Source organism: Talpa europaea (assembly GCF_964194135.1).
Source record: "Talpa europaea genome assembly, chromosome: 13".
In the NCBI taxonomy this organism is placed as follows: Eukaryota; Metazoa; Chordata; class Mammalia; order Eulipotyphla; family Talpidae; genus Talpa; species Talpa europaea.
The window spans coordinates 47,912,067-47,935,494 of record NC_140080.1 but is presented as its reverse complement, the minus strand read 5'-3'; the positions used below and the strand labels follow the sequence as shown (position 1 = coordinate 47,935,494).

General features: G+C 41.0%; 1 protein-coding gene across 3 annotated transcripts in view; it reads right to left on the bottom strand.

The window, feature by feature from the left end:
- Positions 1 to 7,199, bottom strand: part of PTPN2 (protein tyrosine phosphatase non-receptor type 2) — a gene marked incomplete at its 3' end in the record, with an annotated part of 92,299 nt that extends 85,100 nt beyond the window's left edge. For all 3 annotated transcript variants that reach the window (XM_084252246.1, XM_084252247.1, XM_084252245.1), the window contains exon 1: positions 6,379 to 7,199. In XM_084252246.1, coding sequence (XP_084108372.1) covers positions 6,379 to 6,447 — 69 coding nt within the window. In that variant the 5' untranslated portion in view covers positions 6,448 to 7,199. The remainder of the gene's footprint in view (positions 1 to 6,378) is intronic.
- Between the last annotated feature and the right edge of the window lie 16,229 nt (positions 7,200 to 23,428).

Below are 23,428 nucleotides of genomic sequence, written 5' to 3'. Positions count from 1 at the left end.
AACGAATATTTTCCGAAGTAATGGAGACTAGAAGCAAAAGTTCTAATTTACCAGTTCATTTAAATATTGTCTCTAACAGTTCACGAGAAATTCAATTTCAATGGAACTAAGTGGAACTACAATGCAGCTGACAGGGAACAGATCATAGGGACGCTAGATAAAAATTTCCAGGGAAACAAATTATATATATGCTTATTTGAGAAAGTGAAGAGCACATTTACATTAATTATTATTTTCCTAGACCTTTAATTTTCCTAGACCTTATCCGACATATCTCTGGTTTACAAGCAGAGTAAGAAAACAAAGAGATCAGGCAGGGAGACAGAATAGCAGGAGTCAGCAAGAGCTATAATAATTCTCAACTGGAAACAGGGAATTCTGTGGTTACTAATGACCTGAGAGAAACCAAAAAGGGCTGTTGGAGATTCTTCTAAAATCAAGAAATTGAAAAAGAGGCAAGCTAGAAAGGTTAAGGGACAAATGCAACTATCTGGATTCCCACAAGTCTAAGTATTAATGCCCTTACAAAACATATGTCAAAGGCAAAACACAATCTCCATGATTTCTGGTTATATACCCTATTCTGGACATCCTTTCAAGACTACTTTCTCTTAAATCAACAGTCTTTTCTTTGGGAGGAGTCACAGAGATTAATTTAAATTTATGTGTCAGAAACAAAATCAAAATTACCTAGAAACTAAATGTCCAGATACACATACACACAACTTAGTAAATAGTTGAGGGAGCTTATTTACAACTCCCCAGTCTGATTCATGGATCCCAAATGCAGTTTTATAAGCTTTCAGTCTCAAAATGGCTCTATTATAATACTTCCCTCCTTACCATCAAAACTTACAAGGATTCCCTCTATGCTTTTAATTTCAAGCAACAACATAGGTGGTCACAAGAGTAAATTAGAATACTAAAATAAAACTCCCACCATGGATATCATAACCTTACATAAGTGACAATCTCATGTTGGAAAGGTGTTTCCTCAACTGTAAATGAGGAGGGTAAAATAAGCCAAGGTGCTGACACTTTAAAGGGATTACCATTTTCTTTTGTGCCTACTTATTGAGGCTCTAATATGTCTCAGATCCTATACCCGGATAGTGGAGAAAGAAGAAAAATGAGGCAACTTTTAAGTAGAAAGTTACAATAATGTGATTCAGACTCTGAAAGTTTAGAGGTCTCAGGAATCTTCAGCATTTAACTTTGCCTTAGGAGACTAGAGTCTGCTCTTGAAGATGTTTCCAGACAGACGGGAAGCACAAAGTATATTCAACATGTACACAGACTCCAAAGCGTGAGAAAGCAGGGAATTTTCAAGGAAATTCACTGAATACAGGTCAAGAGCCTATGGAAAACCATATAAAAGCACTGAATGCTAAAATTAAATTACACATAGGAGAATGTGTGGTAAACTGTAAAGTGTTTTAAGACAGCTTTGATATACCCTACTTAAGCTGCCCACTGCAGGTGTGAGAAGAGTGTTTACTTCAATGGCTTCTAAAAATTAGCTGATTTTAATGGTAAATCAGCTAGTCAAGAATGCTCTTACTCTGATATCTGAACTATGATTTTCTAATAAAGAATCATTTTTCTTTTTTTTAAAAAAAGATTTATGCATCCAAAAACTGGAGTACAGGCCAGAGGTGCGGGGGGTGTGAGGATTCACCAGACACAAAGTGGAGGAACAGGCAGACTGACTGAAATATACCACTGAGGGGAGCAGTGGACGAGTCAGGAGAGGTCTGCTGTACCATGTGGGTAGCTCCCTGGCTAGGGATCAAATTCACGCTGCAGAAACTGCGGATAGCTTCATAGTTTGCGTCTTAATCCCTTGTGCCACCAGGGAGGCCCAAGAATCATTTTTCTTTATTAGAGTTATAAGTTCCCAATCCCTTGACCAAATGTTTGCCTAGAAAGTGGTGGTCGCTTACCAGAAACATTATTCTATGACTTAGTTTCTGCCATTTCCTTATGGTCTACAGGCTGATAAAACTTCACTCCTTTGATCATCTCATGCCTCAGCCTTATTCAAATAGCAATCAGCAGTAATTTGAAGGAACCACACCCCCCCAAAAAAAAAACACAAAAAAATTCATGAAAAAGACCCGTATTTAACCTCAAACTGCATTAATGTTATTAGCTATCAATCAGACAAATTAAATTTTTCAAACACTCTCACTTCTGCCTGTGGTGATCCTTCAAGGCCAATTCTTCTACTTGTGTGCTTTTGATCCCATCAGCTCCTGCCTTACAAGGTTTCTGGCTCCAGTAAATCATATTTTCTATTTCAGCCTCCAACTCCTCTAAGGCTTCCTTCCCTCCCTCCCCCACAAATATATCATGCCACCCTTCTCTAGTAAAAATCCATTCAACAAATAACAAGTGTCTATTAAATGCCTGATTCTGTTCAAAGCTTTGATAGTGCCTGCAAGCAGCTCTGATGAGGTAGAGTGTTCTGCTCCAACCCAATAGCACATTCCTAGGAAACCTATTATCAAGTTATATTAATGAAAGTAGCTGTTTAAAAGATAAATAGGAGTAATGGGCCAGAATTTCAGATTCAAAGTAACAAATTTATTTTTCCTGCAAGAAATTCAAGTCCAGCTTTTTGTTATAGTTTTTTGCTCGAGTAAAGCTGTTCTTTTCCTAGTCCAATTACCACTACCAAATAAGCACATTAACATAGTATCACTAACTATTGTGATATACAAAGCAGAAAGTACACGTAAACACGCTTTTCCCCATGCATGCACTTTGCTTAATGCAAATTGTGTTCCCTGAAAAATCTAATACTACATTATACCCAATGCCCTGTTATAAGGAAAAGTTGTGGGGCCATAGCAGTAGCTAATAGGGATTCATATCCTGCATGAGTGGGTTGGGAAGACCTCCTTCACGAAGTGAGACTTAAGGGATGAGCAAGAGGCATTTATGCAAAAAGAAAAGAAATAAGCTGTGTGAAGGTAAAGAGTGCTCCCTTTATAAAGTCCAAAGGCTAGGGGGTGCGGAATGAGCACACAATTTCAAGGAATAGAAGCTAATGGAAAAGAATGATACGGAGAGGCGGGTTATGTGGTCTTGTGCAACATAGAAAGGATCTGAATTTTACATTACAAGCAACTGGAAATCACCGCAGATTTTAAGCAGTAAAGTTACATAAACCATGCTTCACTTTAGCTACCTTTCCCCACTCTTGTCCCTTCCAGTTGGGCTTCTTTAAAGAGCAGTTTACACTTGCTTATTTATGCTTCCTCTTATCTTCTCACTTCTGAACTCTACTGAAACTGCTCACCTTAAGGTATATTTTGCTCTTTTAATAATTGAGTATATTCAGTTTGGCCCTTATTAGTCCCATCTGGAACATGCAGCTCTGCTGACTATCAACTCCCTCCAAAACGATTTTCTCCCTACTTCTATGGTTTATCTCCAAACTTTTTTGCAGGTTCCACTTTACCTACGCCCTTAAATGTTGCTGTCTGTAGAGTCTGTAATTGGCATTGAGAACTTCCAAACCCTCTATATTTCCCGAATAATCTCATCCATATCTAGGACCTTAAACACCACCTACTGCTTATGATTTGCAAAATTATACCTAAAACTCAGACCACTCCTGAACTCCAAATTTGTATATTGAACTATTCCCATTACAACGTTTTAAAGGTACCTCAAACTGAACAATCTGAAAACCAAATAATTCTATCACCTTAATACTTCAACTTGTATCTCCTATTACCCCTGTTACTGCCTCCGTTCAGCATGCCACTGCCATCAATTACCTTCAGATTTACTGCAACAGACTACTTCCCTGTGCTCTCTGCTTTGTTAGCCTCATCCAACCCAATGGTACAGTATCTTGCTAACAAGTTTATAGGAATATGATTCTTGCAGGCTTAAAATGCCTTGCAGAGTCCCTACCAACTATTTCAAATTCCTTAGTCCAACCTACCAGGGCCTTGTGCGCTCTGCTTTACTCTCCAACCTTGTCTTCAGGCCCTCACCACCGCATCAGGTTAAAACTGTTGGCTGTTCTGTTGGCATTCCATATGATCTATTTGTACGCATTTCTTCATTCTTTGGAACGCTAACTCTCTTCCCCTCCTTTATCCTCATTTCACCTAGCCAACATGTTCTTTAAGACTCAGGAAAGGTCCGCCTTCCTTCAGGAAGCTTCAGAACTCCAGACGCACGCCTGTGAGGAATACAGAGGCATTCCCACAGCATCCTGTGCTCAACACTACTTTTGCATTTATTACTTTTATGTCTTCATCTACTTGTTGACTTAACACTCCTCACCAAGCTGGATCCTTGAGAGCAACATCAGTCTAACACTTGCACTTACCAGATGTTGAATAAATGAATGAATGAATGAATGAAATTGCAATGAGGCCTTTCAGAGAAAAAGTTCTAGAATATGAGCTCTCAAGAACAGAACTTTTTGTTCTGTTTGTGGCATTCTTTGCTCAGTCTCCAAGCTCAGAGCAGGGGCTGGTGTGCCAATGGTGTCCAGTACATATCCGTACAATAGCTAAGTGGATATTCTAGAATCAAAGGAAAGCATTCTAAACTTTCTACACTTCTTTTCCACTACTAACTTTCCAAGTTGTGACCTACTTTTACTCTAACACCACTGCATATCACATGATTTCTACTAACTAAACTAATTCTCTTGTTCTATTAAGGAAAAAAAAAAGCAAAAAGCATTGACCATACTCACTAAAGAATTACTAGACATCGACCCATGGGTTTCCTGAAAAAAATGTTACATTTTCAGTGTATTCTTCTAGGTAAGAGGGATTATAATTTTTATGGTATTTTCAAAGATATTAATGTTAACAACAAAAAATCAAACTGCTTAACCAAATGTCAATGTTAACCTTAACCAAGTATAGTATTCATCTTTCTCTTCTCAAATCTATACTTTGATATGTGGCTAGCAGCCTCTGCTAAAATGTAACTGGAGAGGACACAGCTTGAAGGTCTCAAACAGATTCCTACTAAATTTTCATTTAAAATTTTCTATAATCGGAAAAGTACTTACCAGCATTACTTAAAGTTAGTACCCTATTCTCACATATTCTGTGCTTGCGTGAATGAGGGTATTTATCACGCTTCTTCATAGTATGTTCAAGGAGAAAACGTCATATTCTGAACATAATGAGAAAGAAAAGATTTTTTAACTGCCATCTAATTAAATGGAGTGGGGAAAACCCAAGATCATCTAGATTTACAGGAAAGTCCTTTTTTTCCCCTTTTCTGAACCAAGTGAACCGAACAGCAAAAGCAGCATTTAGCTCACTATGCATCAATTCGATCTAAAGAACAAGCTAATAATTAATTAGTAGAGGACAGGCAATATCTTTTTTCAAAAGATAAAGTTCTGTTTGAATGAAAAGGTTCTCTAGTAGATCCAAAGAAGCTAGCTACAAGGTTCCTTTTATATGAAAGCAAGATTATTCCATGGTGATTTAAAAAATTAGAAAAGTAGTAGCCTGTGGGGTGGAGCACAAGAATCCTTTCATATGAAGGCAAGATTATTCTTTGGTGCTTAAAATAAAATAGGAAAGTAGTGGCCTCTGGGGTTGGGCAAGAGTCCCTGGAGTGGCGGACGGGGCTGGAATTTCGCACAGGTGTATCCATTTGTGTGTCTTAACTGCACACTTAAAATCTGAGGAGTCTATTTAAAGTACACCTCACTAAAGAAAATTAAAGATTGCCCTTACCGTTCCTTTTAACTACTACACCAGACTATGCCCTTGTTGCGAGCTCTTTGTGGAGAAAACCCATACACCGAGACTCTGAGTCGCAGACTGCGGCCCCGCGGGCGCTCTGGCCGCCGCCACGGTTTCGGCCCGGCCATTCCGAGAAGCCCCAGGACCTTCCACCGCAAACAACCCGGGGCGACGCTCGGAAACAGGCCCGGCCGCCCCCAGCCCGCTGGGTCACAGAACACACCGCCAGCCACACCAGGGTGTCCGGGGGCCGGCGCGGGAGCACAGCGCGGGGCCGCCGCAGGCCCGCGGCCTCCTCGCCCCCACCCTTCGCCCCCGGGGTCCCCGCCGGAGTCACCGGTCCCCGCCCTACTCCCCGCCAGACCCCCCACTGGGACCCAAAGCCCAGTCCGCGCTGGCCGCGGGGCGCCGCCCCCAGCCGGGCTCTGCGCGTGCGCCCGCGACCAGCACCCACTTCTGAGGGTTTTTTTGGAAGGGGCGAGAGACGCGGTCGGCGCAGGCGCGGCCCTCGCGCCGCCACTTCCGCCCCGAGAGGGAGGCGAGGGAGGCGGGGGAGGCGGGAGGGAGCCGGCGAAGGCGAGCGCCAGCCTGGCTCCTCGGGGGAGGACGGTAGTCAACGTGTGAACCCGCGACTCACCAAGTACAGCTGGTGCCAGCGGTTCTGAGTATCCAGCTCCTCGAACTCCCGCTCGACGGGGGCAGACATGGCGACGGGAGCCAGCTGGCGCGAGCGGAGTCTGCGCCGGCGGAGAGGCTCGGGCCCCCGCACGATCCGGGGAGCGCGCTGGCGCTGCGGCGCATGCGCGCTCCGCGCTCCGCCCCGCCCCCACGGCGTTCTGGCCAGCTCTGGGGAAAGTACCTGGAGCGTCCGACGTCAGCGCGCCGACTCGGCGCTGGGCGGAGAAGCTCTGTGGGCGCTCTGGGGAGGCGTGGTCCGGAGGGCGCCCAGGTGCAGAGGGGGCGGGTCTAAGAGGGCCACGGAGAAGCTCAGTTGGTTGGAGTCTGGCCCATAAGTGGGCTGCCCCTGGGCACGCGGGGACCTGGCCAGAGGGAGGAATACCACTTTGCTGAAGTAGAGCTGGCCGAGATGGTCCCCTGAAAAATAAGTGAAACCACCTCCTAATTACCTCGTTTCTTTTTCTCCTTGGTTTTATTTTTTTTTAGACAGTTTTTTTTGATAGTTTTTTTTTTTTTAAGATTTATTTTTATTTATTTATTTATCCAAGCACTGAGTACAGTCAGAAGCGTGGGAGGGGGAGAGAATTCACCAGAGCCCGAGCAGGGAGCAGAGCAGGCAGAAGGACCGAAGTACACTGCTGAGGGGAGCAGCGGGTGGCAGGAGAGGTCTGCGCGCCATGTGGGACCCTCCTCCGGTGGCCCGGGAGCAGCCGGGGATCGAACCCGCGCTGCAGAGGCTGCGGGCAGCTTCGCAACCTGGCGCTCAACCGCTGCGCCATAATAGGGTGTGTCCAACTTTGAAACAAATTTCTCAACCTTCGTAAAATATAGACCAACCCTGACAACAGCTAGCGAAGATGGATGGGTTATTTGTACCAAATAAATCACTAGAGCAATAGGAGAAGCAGCCTCTCCCAAAGTTTGGGAGAATGCCTCTTTTTAAGTTACAAAGCTTAAAAATTAGTGTTGCCTTTAAAAAAAGAAAAAATTATCTTTTACCAAACAAATGTGCTGCTTATGGAAATCATCTGGCTTCAGGTTAAGACGATTCCTTGTTCGTATACCATAATTGTGTATACCAGGTATTCTTCAAAGCAAACATGAAGAGTTAGAAAATTTTAGCTCTGTTGTCCAATATTGATTTTTAAATTTTAATTGAAATAAAACGAAATGACAAAGATTTTCTCCTTGACCACACTTCATCTGAGGTTCATCTGAGGTCTCTTTCAATTAGATCCCAACTTTTGGACTTCCTGATTCAAACTGTACAGTTTTAGCAAGATTCCTACTAAATCATTTTGGCCATTCTCCATATCTGTCTCCCTTGATATTTAATCAGGTTCCTCCTTCCTCAGGTGATGTCTGATCACCCTGACCTACCTTCAGCAAGAATTCTACTAGGTCAGGCTATTCAGAATCCCCGATGATCCCTTCTCAGCCTTTTGGCTAAGATCAAGTGCAGAAAGACCCTGATGAAAAAGGAACTCTTCTACACTGCTGGTGGGAGTGCAAAGTGGTCCAACCACTATGGAAAGCTCAGTCTACTACAAATGGAGCTACCATATGACCCGGCAATTCCACTCCTAGGGATCTACCCAAAGGACACAAAAACATTGATTCAAAAGAATACCTGTACCCTATGAATATTGCAGCATTATTTAAAATAGGTAAAACCTGGAAACAACCCAAATGCCTAAAAATAGATGACTGGATCAAGATGTGGTACATATACACAATGGAATATCATTCAGCAATCAAAAAAGATAAACTCATGCCATTTGCAGCAACGTGGATGGAGCTAGAAGGCATTATGCTCAGTGAAGTAAGTCAGAAGGAAAAAGAAAAATATTGGATGGTTTCACTTGTAGCAGGAATATAGGGGAACCAAATTAGACATCAGTGTAAAATAATAATCACAATACAAAACACAACAAAGCAAAAACAATTAAAAATCAGAGACATCCTGCAGGGGAGGAGGAGGGAGAGGGATCAGAGGAAGGGAGGGAGGAACACAGGGGACTGAGGTGATGGTGCACAGGTGCATTGGTGAAGGAAATTCTATGGGGACTACACCTGAAGGGGCGGGAAGAAGCAAATATTGTTTAAAAATGAACAATTATGTAAAAAATAAAAAATTATTTTAAAAAGGAAAAAAAAGAAAAAACCAAAATCACCCTGAAGAAAAATCGTGTCTCCACTGGAGACACTTATACCAAGCCCTGTGCCAACAAACCAAGACTTAATTATATTTTCAGCTTACCCACAAATGGAACCTTAAATGAGTAATTTACCTGATAGACCCATGCAGTACTCCAAAGGACCCCATTCTTGAAATAATCTACCCACTTTTTTTTTTTGCCTAATAAAACTTCCTTGTGCCTGCTCTATAAAAGTCTTGTTTAATAAACAAAAAAATTTAAATTTATTCAGTTTATTTTCTAATACTTTCTAATTTTCCATTGACTGACCCTTTGACTATGAATTCTCACTTGCCCATCCTGGATTCAAAGTTGAGCCTGGAGGTCAACAAAATCTATACCACCAAAATATCTCTTTGGCATAAAGATTATTTCATAAGACGGGCTCTGAAAGCTGGGTGGAGGTCACACTATTCTAAAATAGATAAATGTATAAAGGAAAATCTTTTTTGTGTAGGATGTATCTCTCACTGTACTCACAAGACCTGATCTCTTCAACTGATCTCCCTCTTACCAGGAAGGCTGTTTAAATCTTATCAACAGAGAAGACAGCAACTTAAATTTGCTTAGCAGCCATACCCTCATTTGCTGGATCTTTCCTAGAGCCCTCACATGGCTGAACTTAACTGCATACCTCCAAAATATCTCTTGTCTTTAGCCAAAATTATTTGAAGATATGGTTTAAACCATATTGGTTATTTACTCAATTTTACTGGGTTTCTCCATGTTTACAGAAGGTACACCTGTTATTAAACTTTCTTTTCTCTGATCAATCTGTCTGATGTTTATTTGATTATTAGTCCAAAATTTGATAATGTCAACTAAAAATTTGGGAGGCAATTAAAGCAAAGCTCATTTATTTGGGATCTAAGAATTGTAATTTAGTGTAAACACATTCAGTTAGAAAACCTAAAATTCTCCCCCACAGGACAAAATCAGGTTTTTTTATAGGAAGAAAAGAGGAAGGTTAAATAAGTGGTTTAAAAAAGTTGTTTAGTATTAACAAACTTATTCTTAGCAAAATAAGTCAGTAGGAGAAAGATATTGGATAGAGTCACTAATATATGATATATAAAGCAACTAAATTAATAGTCAGATAAAGACAAGCTGAAAAACTAACCTTTGATAGCTGACTATAGAACTGAAACACTGAAGGGGGAAAGGTGAGGGAGGGGAAAAACAGGGAGGAAGGGAGACATAATGGTCTGTGGTGGTGTAGTACAGTTGAGTTGGTGGTGGACTCACTGTGGTGGCAATACTTTATGGGAGTAGCCCAATATTACCTCAGGTACAAAATTAAAAAAAACAACTACACTTGGCTATACATAATTGATCATTAATTCACTGGAAGGAATGAAAGGACTGAATCTATCCTTTAGCTAAAAGTCCAAAATTTTCAGTTCTATCAACATGACTTACCACTTGTTTGGTTGATACTTTCTTAAAATAGCTACTTTTGACCCAGTTCAAGGAGACCTGTAATGCAATTTTTCAGTAATGTCTGATCAATTCCATTTTTAGATGGCTTTAGAGATGTCAACTTTTCACTAGAAGGGAAGTGGGAATGTATCCCTGTCACAGGCTTTGATTCTAAAGAGTTGGTCCTTTGCCTTCTAAGGATAGAATTCATCAGAGACTGCTATGTGTAGCTGAACCAGGCAAGGTTTTACTGAAGACTCATGAATGAAGGAACCAGTGCCAGAAAAAATTTAGCCTAGCTACTGGAAGGGACTTAGGAAGAGATATTTAAAGAGTAGTTCCACAAGGTGGGGCAGAACAGTATCATAGTTTATTCTGAGTTGGGCTCTGCCTGGGCATGTGCAGATGGGCTATATTTCAGCTGCTCATGCAGGCACTTGACCTTCTCCTATCAAGAAATTGTAAGATAATCTAGTCAGGATGTAATACTTTCTGTCTGGCATGGCACTCTATGGTCAAGGTGGTGGACCAAATTTAAGCAGGGCTCCTCAACCCACGATTTAGTTCTCTTGTTCAAACAGGATCTATGGGCTCATAATTTCTTTTACCTAGGTTGTCTCATCCTTTCCCCAATTGTTGCATGATGAGAATAGGATGACTTCATTGGCTGGACACTGCTCACTTATGAAGTGCCAGTGAGAAGGAAATCCTGCAAATTCTAATAAAAAGAAAAGCCAGGAAAAAATTTTAAAAAAAAAAGTATGGAAGCAGCCTCCTAGATCTCTATCTGTTGGGTAAGAAGTGGTGAAACTATTAAGTGAGAAGTGATAAGAAATGTCTCTCTCCTAAATAAGATACACAGAAGTAGGAAGCGGTAAGATTTTTTCCCCTCTATTTTAAATAATTCTTTGGACATTATGACTTTTGGCATTGAGCATTCTTGGTTTTCAAGGGCCTCATCCTTAATTTTGTATCAAATATTCTTGGTTGACCCTTTCCCACCCCAAGAAGACCTTTGCATTTCTTTTCTCTATCTTCTGTATTGTCATTAATAGCAAAAATTGTAGGATGATGTGCATGCAAGTTAAAAGCTATTGATAAGGAAATATTGTGAGCCTAAAAGCTGAAAAGTTTGGTAGGCATTGATCAAGCATATGAAAGCTATTAGTATCTTTACTACCTCAAAGTAATCTCATATACCACATAAGGTGGGCACAGAACAGGTTAGATTGACACTAAGCCACCTGAAATCTCAGAAAATTTCTCTGCAACTATGACCACAGGATTAGTGAGAATTAAGGATTTTTACTGGTTGGCCCAGATCACCAGGCATTGGTGACCTTGTGTCATTTCTTGTCCATAAATAAAATGTAGATGAGATAATGATATATTATGTATATGATAAACTTTCATGTACCAAAGGTGTGTTTCTTGAAGACCTCTCTGCTGAAGATAAAGAGTGATTGAGGGGATTGGTTGCAAGGAGCACTCCAGTACCAGGAACAAAGACATTCCTGAAGATCCCCGCCCATTCTACCAGTGTATAACTTCACCTCACTTTTGCCTCTAAGACACAGTTTCTTTGGAAATGCTAGTTTTGCTGTCTCATTTTCCTGTCAAAAGGAAATAAATACTGGTCCTTTGTGCACTCCATTTGGCAGTCTTTTATTTGGTCCAGACACCCATTAAGAGAATGGACTCACTAAAAAGTGAGTGGTAAAATGCTGAAAGCATTCCAACTAAGAACAGGAACAAGACAGAGATGCCCACTACACCACTCTTATTCAACATAGTCCTGAAAGTTCTAGCTGAAGCCATGGCAAGGAAAAGATATAAAAAGAATCCATCTTGAAAAAGAAGTGAAACTGTCACTATTTGCAGATGCCATACTACTATACTTAGAGAAACCAAAAGATTCTACCAAAAAAAAAGCTTCTAGAAATAATAAATGAATATATTAAGGTGGCAGGATATAAAATCAACACACAAAAATCAGTGGCATGTCTATATATGAACAGTGTATCAGAAGAAATGGAAATAAGGAATACACTTCTATTTACAGTCACACCAAAAAGAATGAAATACCTGGGAATAAACTTAATGAAGGAGGTAAAAGACCTGTATAATGAAAACTATAAGACTCTGTTAAAGGAAATAAGACACAAAGAAACGGAAACATATTCTGTGCTCATGGGTTGGAAGAGTTAACATCATTAAAATATCCATATTACCCAAGGCTATTTACAGATGTAATACTAATGACTTTTTTTAGGGAAATAAACCAAACACTTAACCAAATTTTTATGAATCCACAAAGGCTCCAAATAGTGAAAACAATCTAGAAAGAAAAAAGGTAAAGTGAAGGCATCACACTTCCTGACTTCAAACAATATTACACAGTAACAATAATGAAAACAGTATGGTACTAGAACAAAAATAGAAACTCTAACCAATGGAACAGAATGGAAGCCCAGAGATAAAGCCATAAAAATATGGACAACGGAATTAAGAACACACCTTGGAGAAGACAACCTTTTTAATAAATGGTGCTGGAAAACATGGGTAGCCACATGCAAAAAAAAGACCTATATTTAACACCATACATCAAAATTCACTCAGAAATGGATTGAAGATTTGGACATAAAGACCAAAACCATAAAACACTTGAAAGAAAACACAGGACACACACTACAGGACATCTACTACAAAGATGAATTTGGTAACACAACCCCAGCATCAAAGGAAACCAAGGCAAAAATAAATTCGTGGGACTATATCAAACTTAAAAGATTTTGTTCCTCAAAAGAAGCCATCACAAAAATAAAAAAGCAACCTATAGAATGGGAAAAAAATATTTGCTCACCAAACATCTGAGAAGAGGTTAATCTCTGTAGGGTAAATGATTTTCAGGTTTTTCTGCCCCAGGGCCATTAGAATTGCATGCGTGATGGGGGGGGGGTGTCACCTGCATTTTATTACTTTGTTATATTTAGTTGCCTTGTTTATTTCTGTGGGCCATGGCTGCAGTATTGATATATTTGCCCAGAGAAGCAGAGGCAAGAGAGAGAGAATGCCAGAGAGCCCCAAAGGAGTAAAGATTCCCCTGGGGCTGAGAGGCCTACCAGTTTTGGTTTTCTTATTTTGGTTTCTCTCCCTTTCCATGCTCAATCTGTTGGTTGTGAGGTGCTGGGCTTGATCAGCTTATAAGGTGGCCTCTTGAATGCTCTAAAAGAGCCTAGGTCTGATTGGGCTCGTTTTCTCCCACTCATACTTTGCTGACCCATTGTAAGGGGCCAGGACTGGGCACAGTGCAGGTTTTCTGATCCCATGCAGACCGGGTAAAGGAGGAGTCAGTCTTCAGTGGTTTTGCAGGTCTTTTATTTGGGGTTCACCAGGCATATGGCAGGCAGGGGTGCTGGCTGGGGGGCTGGGAGGCTAGCAGGCCTCCCAGCCCCCAGCAAGTCTTCACTCTATCTGGGCTCTCTGGTGATCTCGGCTTCTCTTCGGCTTCTGCTTCAGCTTCTACTGCTGCTACTGCTGCTGCTTCTGCTGCTGGCGTCCCCCCGTGACGCCACCCTTAAAAGCAGTCTCAGCTCAGCTGAATCCCATCTACCTATGCCCACACCCTATTCCAGGTGCCCGCCATCAGGCATGCATTCAGGACAAGGATCCATCATCTATCCTGATGGCGGAAGGGCAGAAAAGCCTGATATTTTTTTTTACCCTACAGTCCACCCCCTCAGGGTTTTCTGCCATACAGTCTATACATATATATACAATTTTCTAAGCAAACAAACAATGCAGCCATGGCCCACAAAAGCAAATACATCAAATATAACAAAATACAATATAACAAAATACAACAGAACACAAATAAGTCCAGGCAGGGCACCAACCTAGTGCAAAAGACAATTATTGGTACCAGCAGATAAGCCACCAAATCTGCTGCCGAAGGCACTGCTCATACGAGGGAGGGGAAATTACACACAGCATCTGCTATAACATACCAGGAGCTGTCAGGCTTCCTGGCCTTCTCTGGCTGTAGTCTAGGCTACAAGGCACACACAGCATCCACCCCCAGGATGCACTAGCTCTGGGATTGGCAATTTTATTCTGTTGGGGGTAATCACCAACCCTCAGGGTTTCTGTCTGCAGTCGCTCCAACACTCGGTCTTCACGGCCACCAATGCGACTCGCAGACCCCTGCACTCAAGCCAACCCACTGCACAAGCACATGGGTTGGGGATCCAAACTCTACATGTGGCTTGGGCTCCACCCCAAGCCACGTTCCCCACCCGTCCCCCAAGGACAGGTTCCTCAGCTCCTCACCCTCACTCAAGATTGAGCAGGGCATCACCCACAGGTGATTTTACGAGACTCACAGGGCTTCAGCATACCCAGGCTGCTTAACAGCCGCTTAGGGCTTCTCAACTTAGCATCAGTACCAGCTTTTGCCTACTTAGTTGGCTTTTCTCCTCCAACTGGCTGCTGGGCATGCACAGGCTGCATTTGGCCATCTAGGCCCACTGGCCACCCCTAGATTCCCATCTCCTGGGGTTTACAAACAAAACTGTTCCACCCCCAGGGTCCCAAAACATATCAACCTGCAAGGTCCTCCGCCTTCTGGCGAGAATGTCAGTCCATGAGTCCATCAGTTCAAGTCCATTGGCCTCTCCCTGCATCAGCAACGGCCTGCTGCCTCAGGGGTCATTGGCTAGTCCTTTCCGGTGTCGTTGGCTGGTTCTCTCCTGCATCTCCTCCATGCCAGGTCTCATCCTGTAGCTCGTGGATGTTGTCCACCTTCTGTGCCGCCATGGTGCCTCCAGCGTCATCACGGGCAAACAGTCTGTTCTCCTTAGTCCCTCCAGGTCTTCAGAGGGCTCCAATACCCGTCTGCATGGATCTTGCCGACTTACGCCAATTGTAAGGGGCCAGGACTGGGCACAGTGCAGGTTTTCTGATCCCATGCAGACCGGGTAAAGGAGGAGTCAGTCTTCAGTGGTTTTGCAGGTCTTTTATTTGGGGTTCACCAGGCATATGGCAGGCAGGGGTGCTGGCTGGGGGGCTGGGAGGCTAGCAGGCCTCCCAGCCCCCAGCAAGTCTTCACTCTATCTGGGCTCTCTGGTGATCTCGGCTTCTCTTCGGCTTCTGCTTCAGCTTCTACTGCTGCTACTGCTGCTGCTTCTGCTGCTGGCGTCCCCCCGTGACGCCGCCCTTAAAAGCAGTCTCAGCTCAGCTGAATCCCATCTACCTATGCCCACACCCTATTCCAGGTGCCCGCCATCAGGCATGCATTCAGGACAAGGATCCATCATCTATCCTGATGGCGGAAGGGCAGAAAAGCCTGATATTTTTTTTTTACCCTACACCCATTCTCACGGGTGACAGGACAAGTTCTTACATCTGCTTGATCTCTGAGGCTGCTTGTTCTCTGGAAAATTCTCACTGTATCCTGTTTGAGCTGTGGACACCTGTAAGGGCAGGAAAGGACACAGGGCAGGTTTTCTAGGATCCAGCAGACCGGGTAAAGGAGGAGTCAGAGTCCTTAGTGGCTTTTTGCAGGTCTTTTTATTGGGATTTACCCGGTACACAGCAGGCAAGGGTGCTGGTGGGCCGGGAGGCTGGCAGTCCTCTCAGTCCCCAGCAAGTCTTCACTCTATCTGGGCTCTTGGTGTTCTCTGCTTCTGCTACTTCTTTCTAGGCTTCTCTTTTGGCTTCTGCTGGCGTCCCCGTGACGTGGACCTTAAAAAGCCCAGTCTTAGGCCAGGTGAATCCCATCTACCTATGCCCACACCCTACTCCAGGTGCCCGCCATCAGGCATGCATTCAGGACTGCAAGGATCCATCGTCTATCCTGATGGTGGGAGGGCAGAAAAGCCTGACATTTTTCCTTACCCTACAATACCCCAAACTCTGATATTACGTGATGCTTTGCCTACCTGATGTCATACCTACATGTTATTCAGTCTCTACACTCTATGACTACCTTATTAGACACACCTGGTTTTAGTGTAAGTCTGATCTGATTGAGGAAACCTGTTTCTGACTGGTTACTAACACTTCTTCCTTGTCTCCGTTCCTTCTTAGCTGCTACTTGTTCTCTCTCTCTCTCCACCGCCCCCCCCCACCCCAAGCACTACAGTGGCACCTATAGTAGAGGGATTCACATTTCCCAGGGCAAATTATAATTGGTCATAACATTTATCACTATGGGAAATCAGGAAAATATCCCTAAGGAGTCCCCTTTGAGGTACATTCTTAAATCATTGGAAAAAGCTTAAACGGAAACAGACTCATGAAGAGTATTCTTTTGTAACACAGCCTGGCCTTAGTATAAACTAAAAAAATGGCATAGTCTAATATGAAGCCATTTTTATAACTTGAATTGTTTTGTTAATTGGAAAATAGTGGCTATAAAGTCCCTATGTGCAGACGTTTATGAAGATAAGACTTGAGCAAATCTTAGGTGCTATGTCTTTGTTATTACTCCCTAATGGAGCCAGCCAGTTTTGTGCCTGGAGGAACCTCCCCAACCCCTGCGGCTCACCCCCACAAAGCCTCCATAATCTATGCCTTACCTGAGCCCATGGGGACCACCCCAAGTGTGATTTGAGCAGCTCCCTCTCCCTAGTCTCCTTCTAGGATGAAGCATAAACCCACTGAGGTTTGCCCCATGTATAGGGTGGCAGATGGACACGGTGGTGTTTGTTGTGTCCATATCCCACTTTCTGTTAGTAATCTGCTCAATACAAGAACTTTGGTAATTGGGCCTCCCTGCTGGCGCAGCGGTTAAGCGCTGGGTTGTGAAGCTGCCCCCAGCCTCTGCAGCACCAATTTGATCCCTGGCCACCCGGCGAGGTTCCCACATGGCACGCAGACCCCTCCTGCCGCACCCGCTGCTCCCCTCAGCAGTGTACTTTGTCACTCTGCCTGTTCTGTTCCCTGCTCTGGCTCTGGCGAATTCTCTCACCCTCCCGCTCTTCTGACTGTACCCAGTGCTGTACAAACAAATAAATTAAAAAAAAAAAAAGAACTTTGGTAATTTTAGTGAAAATCCAGGGAAGTTTAGAGATGGTTTTATAAAATTGAGAGTAGCCTTTAATCGGATTCTTTCACTTCCAGTATACTACAGTGACCCTCCACCTTCGCTCGGTGTCTTACGTTCACATTGCATTTTTGAGTGAAACACTGAAGAGCCCACCAGGGTGGACTGGTACAAACCTAGGTGCCAGATATAGCTTATTACTCCAAAATAAAGAATGAGTGAATTTCCATCTTAGTCACATGGGTTTCACACCTATACTCTGTAGATTGATGGCAATTTTAGAGAATCTAGGAGCATTGTGTGGCTTGGAAGATGTACAGTCTTTTTTTTTTTTAAGATTTATTTATTTATTTATCAAGCACTGGGTACAGTCAGAAGTGCGGGAGGGTGAGGGAATTCACCAGAGCCAGAGTGGAGAACAAAATAGGCAGAGTGACAAAATACACTGCTGAGGGGAGCAGCAGGCACGGCAGGAGAGGTCTATCATGCCATGTGGGACCCTCGCTGGTGGCTCGGGATCCAACTGATGCTGCAGAGGTTGTGGGCAGCTTTGCAGCCCAGCGCTCAACCGCTGCGCCACCAGGGGAGGCCCGGAGATGTACAGTCTTTTGAAAAACTCAATCAATGATGTTATATTAAATACCATGTGAGAAAATAAATAATACAATTCAAAAGGGACAAATGACCTATTTGTCATTTTTCCAAAGAAGATGTTCAAATAGCCAATAGGTACATGAAAAGTTGCTCAATGTTATTAAACATTAAGGAAATGTAAATCAAAACACAATGAGTTACCACAATGAGTTACCACAATGACAAGAGATAAGAAATGCTGACAAGAATGTGGAGAAAAGGGAACCCTTGTGCACTCTTGGTGGGACTGTAAATTGGTACAACCATTGTGGACAACAGTAAGGAGGATCCTTGAAAAATTTAAAAATGGAACTACTATATGATCCAACAGTTCCACTCCTGGGTACATATCCAAAGGAAATGAAATCACTATGTTGAAGACATACCTGTGCACTATGTTCACAGCAGCATTGTTTACAATAGTCAAGATATGGAAGCAACCTAAATGCTTACTGATGGATGGATCGATATAGGAAATGTGATAAAATGAAATACTTTTCAGTCATTAAAAGGGAAGTCCTAACATTTGTGACAACATGGATAGACATTAAGGGCATAACCCTAAATGAAATGGGTAAGATAGATAAATACTGTATGATCTCATGAGTAGGTAAGAGTGTACAAGAAATTGGATGAAGGTAGTCAAAAGGTAAAAAAAATCCAGTTTACAAGATAAATAAATGTGAGGAATAATGTAATGTACAGCTTGACTATACTTAACACTGTTGATGGTATATTTAAAAGTTCTAAGAGATTAAATCCTAAAACTTCTCATCACAAGAGAATCTCATTTTATATTTATATGAGATATTGGATGTTAACTAAACTTATTGTAGTAATCATTTTGTAATATATGTAAACCAAGTTAGTCAACTATGCACCTTAAAATTATATAGTGCTGTATGTCAATTACGTCTCAATAAAACATAAAGGAAAAAATAAATACCATGTAAGATACTGTGTGTGCTTTCCTCTTTCAGATTAAAGGGCAAAATTGGGCCTCCTTGGTGGCACAAGTGGTTAAATCTCAGCACTATCAAGTGATTGGTTCAATTGCCAGCCAAGGAGCTGACCCACATGGTGCAGCAGACTTCTCCTATTGCACCCATTACTCCCCTCAGCAGTGTATTTCAGTAGATCTGACTGTTCTGCTCCCCACTCTATCTCTGGTGAATTCTCTCATCCCCTGTACCTCTGGCATACAGCCCAGTTCTTGTATGCATAAATAAATAAAAATAAATCTTTAAAACAAATGGGCAAAATTTACTTATATTTATTTAAATTAAAAATTTTAATTATATTTACATATAAATATTAAAATGCAAAAAATCTTAACATTACGGCTTAATAGATTTTTATATGTACATATACAAACACACAAATGTGTGTATTATATGCAACCCAGAATACTACATACAGTATTTCCAGAGCCCCAGGAGATTCACTCATGGTCTCTACCCCAGTCAAAATCTCTATCCTACACCACTGCCCCAGAAGTACTACTATTCTATTGCCAGTTCACCAACTTCATACAATTTTCATTAAAATTTCTGCTGCCTATTTTTTAACATCATATAATGGAAGTATACAGTATCTACTCTTTTAGATCCAGCACCATTTGAATACACCATAATTTCTCTATTGAATCAAAGCCAGTCTCTGCTGAACACACACTCCCCCCCCCCCCCAGATGCTCCTATATGTGTGAACCTATTTCTGGACTTTCTATGTAGTTCCACTGGTCAGCTTGTCTCTCTTGCAGCAATATCACATTTGCTTTATAGTAGATACTGATATCTGGAGGAATAAAGTCTTCACGATCTATTCTTGTTCTTGATTAGTCTTGAACCTTGAACATGTTTCTGGATTCTATTCTGTTTCATTCTTTTATTTATGTCTTTGTGCTATTTTAATTATTATCATTTTTTAATATAACTTAACATATGGTAAAGTCTCCAGTTTTCCTCAACATATTTGTGGACTCCTGAATTTTTGTATAATGTTAATTTACATATATGTGTATATATATATATATATGTGTAGATATATATATATATTTTCCCCCACAATTAAAGCATCCAGACTACACCCAAGATAGAGTCACTCCTATTCATTCCATGCCAGCAAACTAAAGCTTATCTAGGTTCTTATGTGTAGATGTCTCAGAAAACGAAGATCTAGACTCCAAGTCCCCCATTTTCTCCATATTTAAAGTAACCTGCATTAGTCAATCATCAAAGCCTTGTATATCCTTTTTGTTCCTGCTTGATTGTTCTATAAAAATCTTTCACTTTTGTAGATCTTTAGACCTCCTTTTTATCTATTTCCCAATTCATAAATAGCTGAATAAAAGTCAACTAGATCAGAAATTATCTGTGGAAAATTTTCTTTTAACACTACCATATAAAATCTGGCAACATTTTTATTGAACTTGTACTGAATTCAGAGTTACTTTAGAGTCTACTGGTAAAATCACAATACTAAAGTTTTCAAGCCATGAACATCATATGGTTTTGCATATATTTTGTTCTTCTTTCATTTCTGTCAGTGATACATTGTGGTTCTCAGCTTAGAGATCTTGTTAATTTTTTCTTAATTTATATTAAATTTTTCTATTCGTTTCTTGCTGTCATAAACAATTTACTTCCATGAAATAGAATCAAATATGGACTGAGACTGCAGCTTATACACTAGAAATCACCAAATGTGAGAAACAAAGTTGGAAAAAGATGAAGAAATAAGTCCTAAACACATAAAACACTTCGCTGGGATCTGCTGGTGAAAGCGAAGCTCAGGGTTAGGTAACACAGTGAGGATAGGTTCCAGGATTGTAAAAAAAAAAAAAAAAAGAAGGGGGTGGGTGGATGGGGAAGGGTTCAGAGTCAAGAATGGCTTTACTGCCAAGTAAATCATTCTTGGTATTTACATACAAAATTAGTTGGTTCTGTTTCTTAGAAATACGCATGGAAAGAAAGGAAGATTTGATCATCACTTTATGAATCTGTTGCTTTGCAATACTGACATCATCAGTAATAGGGATGATTCACTCAAATTCAAATTTCAGCAGCAGGAAATAAACATCAAAATATCAATGTGGTCCCTCAGTACAAAGCCTCTACCCCACTAGATCCTCCCTCTCCATCCCACTCCCTTCCACCCTTTAGTGGTTACAATTTCACTGCTGCCATCTTACTGTTTTTCCTTTTACTTATATATATTTTACATCATTGTTCATTTTTAAACAATGTTTGCATTCCCTGCCCCCCAGCTGTAGTCCCATAGAATTTCCTTCACCAATGCACCTGTGCACCATCACCACAATCCCCTGTGCTCCTCTCTCCCTTCCTCTGATCCCGCTCACTGCTCCTCCCCAACAGGATGTCTCTGATTTATAATTGTTTTTGTTTTGTCTTGTTGTGTTTTGTATTGTTATTATTTTTTTCCTCTGATATCTTTTTTGGTTCCCCTATATTCCTCCTATAAGTGAAATAATCTGATATTTTTCTTTTTCCTTCTGACTTATTTCACTGAGCATGATTCCTTCTAGATCCATGCATGTTGTTGCAAATGGCATGACTTTATCTTTTTTATTTATTTTAATTTTTTAATATTATATATTTTTACATCATTTTTTCCTTTTTGTGCAATGTATGTATTTTCATCTTGGTTATAGTGCCCGTAAAATTTCCACCATCCTTGTTCTGATGATACTCCCTTCTGCCCCCACCACACAGTGTGTCTTGGTTTATAGTTGCCTGTTGATTTTGATATTTTACTTTATTATAATAAGTCTTTTTCTGATCTATTATTTGGGTTTTCCAAATTCCTGCTATGAGTGAGACCATCCAGTATTTTTCTTTTTCTTCCTGGCTTATTTCATTGAACATGATCCCTTCCAGCTCTATCCATGTTGCTACAAATGGCATAAGTTTATCTTTTTTGATTGCTGAGTAATATTCCATTGTGTATATGTACCACATCTTCTTGATCCAGTCATCTATTTTTTGGGCATTTGGGTTGCTTCCATAGCTTTGCTATTGTAAATAGTGCTGCTATAAACATAGGGGTGCAGGTGTCCTTTTGAATTAATGTTTTTGTGTCCTTTGGGTAGATATCTAGGAGTGGAATGGCTAGATCATATGGAAGCTCCATTTTTAGCAGATTGAGGAAACTCCACAGAGCTTTCCATAGTGGTTGGACCAGTTTGTACTCCCACCAGCTCTGCAGGAGAGTTCCTTTTTCTCCACATCCTTGTCAACATTTGTTGTTGCTAGTTTTTTTAATATGTGCCATTCTCACTGGTGTAAGATGATATCTCATTGTAGTTTTGATTTGCATTTCCCTGATTACAAGTGATGTTGAACATTTTTTCATATGCCTGTTGGCCATTTGCATTTCCTCATTGGAGAAGTTTCTTTTTAGCTCTTCTGTCCATTTTTTTGACTGGGTTATTTATTTTGTTTTTTTGAGTCTCATCAGTTCTTTGTAGATTTTTGTGATCAGCCCTTTATCATTAGTGTTGTGTGCAAACATTTTCTCCCAATCGGTGGGGTATCTCTTTGTTTTGGTTACTATCTGTTTTGCTGTACAGAAGCTTTTTAATTTATCTTTTTTGATTGCTGAATAGCATTCCATTGTGTATATATACCACATCTTCTTGATCCATTCATCTATTCATTTATAGTTGTTTCTAAGACTTACCTATTATAAATAGTGCTGCAATAAACATAGGGGTGCAGGTGTCCTTTTGAATTAATGTTTCTGTGTCCTTTGGGTGGATCCCTACGAGTAGAATTGCTGGGTTCTGTGGTATTTCCATTTTTATCAGATTGAGGAAACTCCACACAGCTTTCCATAGTGGTTGGACCAGTCTGCCCTCCTACCAGCAATGTAGGAGAGTTCCTTTTTCACCACATCCTTACCAGCATTTGTTGTAGCTAGGTTTTTTTTTTTTTTTGGTTTTTTTTTTTTTTTGATATGTGCCATTCTTACTGGTGTAAGGTGGCATCTCATTGTGGTTTGATTTGCATTTCCCTGATTATAAGAGATGTTGAACATTTTTTTATATAGTTGTTCATTATTGGGATTTCCTCTTTGGAGAAGTGAATTTCTTCTGTCTATTGCTTGACAGATTGTTTACTTTGTTCTTGTTGAGTAGTGTGAGTTCTTTTATATCTTCGTGATCAGTCCTTTATTAGTTGTATTGAGTGCAAAATTTTCTCCCAATCATTAGTGTGTCTCTTTGTTTTGGTTAATGTCTCTTTTTCTTTATAGAAGCTTTTCAGTTTGATGTAATCCCAGGTGTTCATCTTTTCCTTAATTTTCTTTGCTTTGTGTAATGAGTCTTTAAAGATGTTACTGAGCTATATGTCTTGTAGTATTTTACCTGTATTTTCTTCTATATATTTGGTTTCAGGTCTTCTGTGTGTGTGTATGTATATATAGGGTTTCACCTCTTATGTCCAGATCTTTTATTCATTTTGAGTTGATTTTTGTGCATGGTGAGAGGTAGTGGTCTAGTTTCATTGTTTTGCAGGTGGTGGTGGTGGTCCAGTTTTCCCAGCACCATTTATTGAGTGAACTGTCCTTGTTCCATTGCATATTCTTTTCTCCTTTGTCAAAGATTAGTTGTCTATATATATGTGGCTTTATTTCTGGACTTTCTATTCAATTCCATTGGTCTGTGTGTCTGTTTTTGTCCAGTACCACACTGT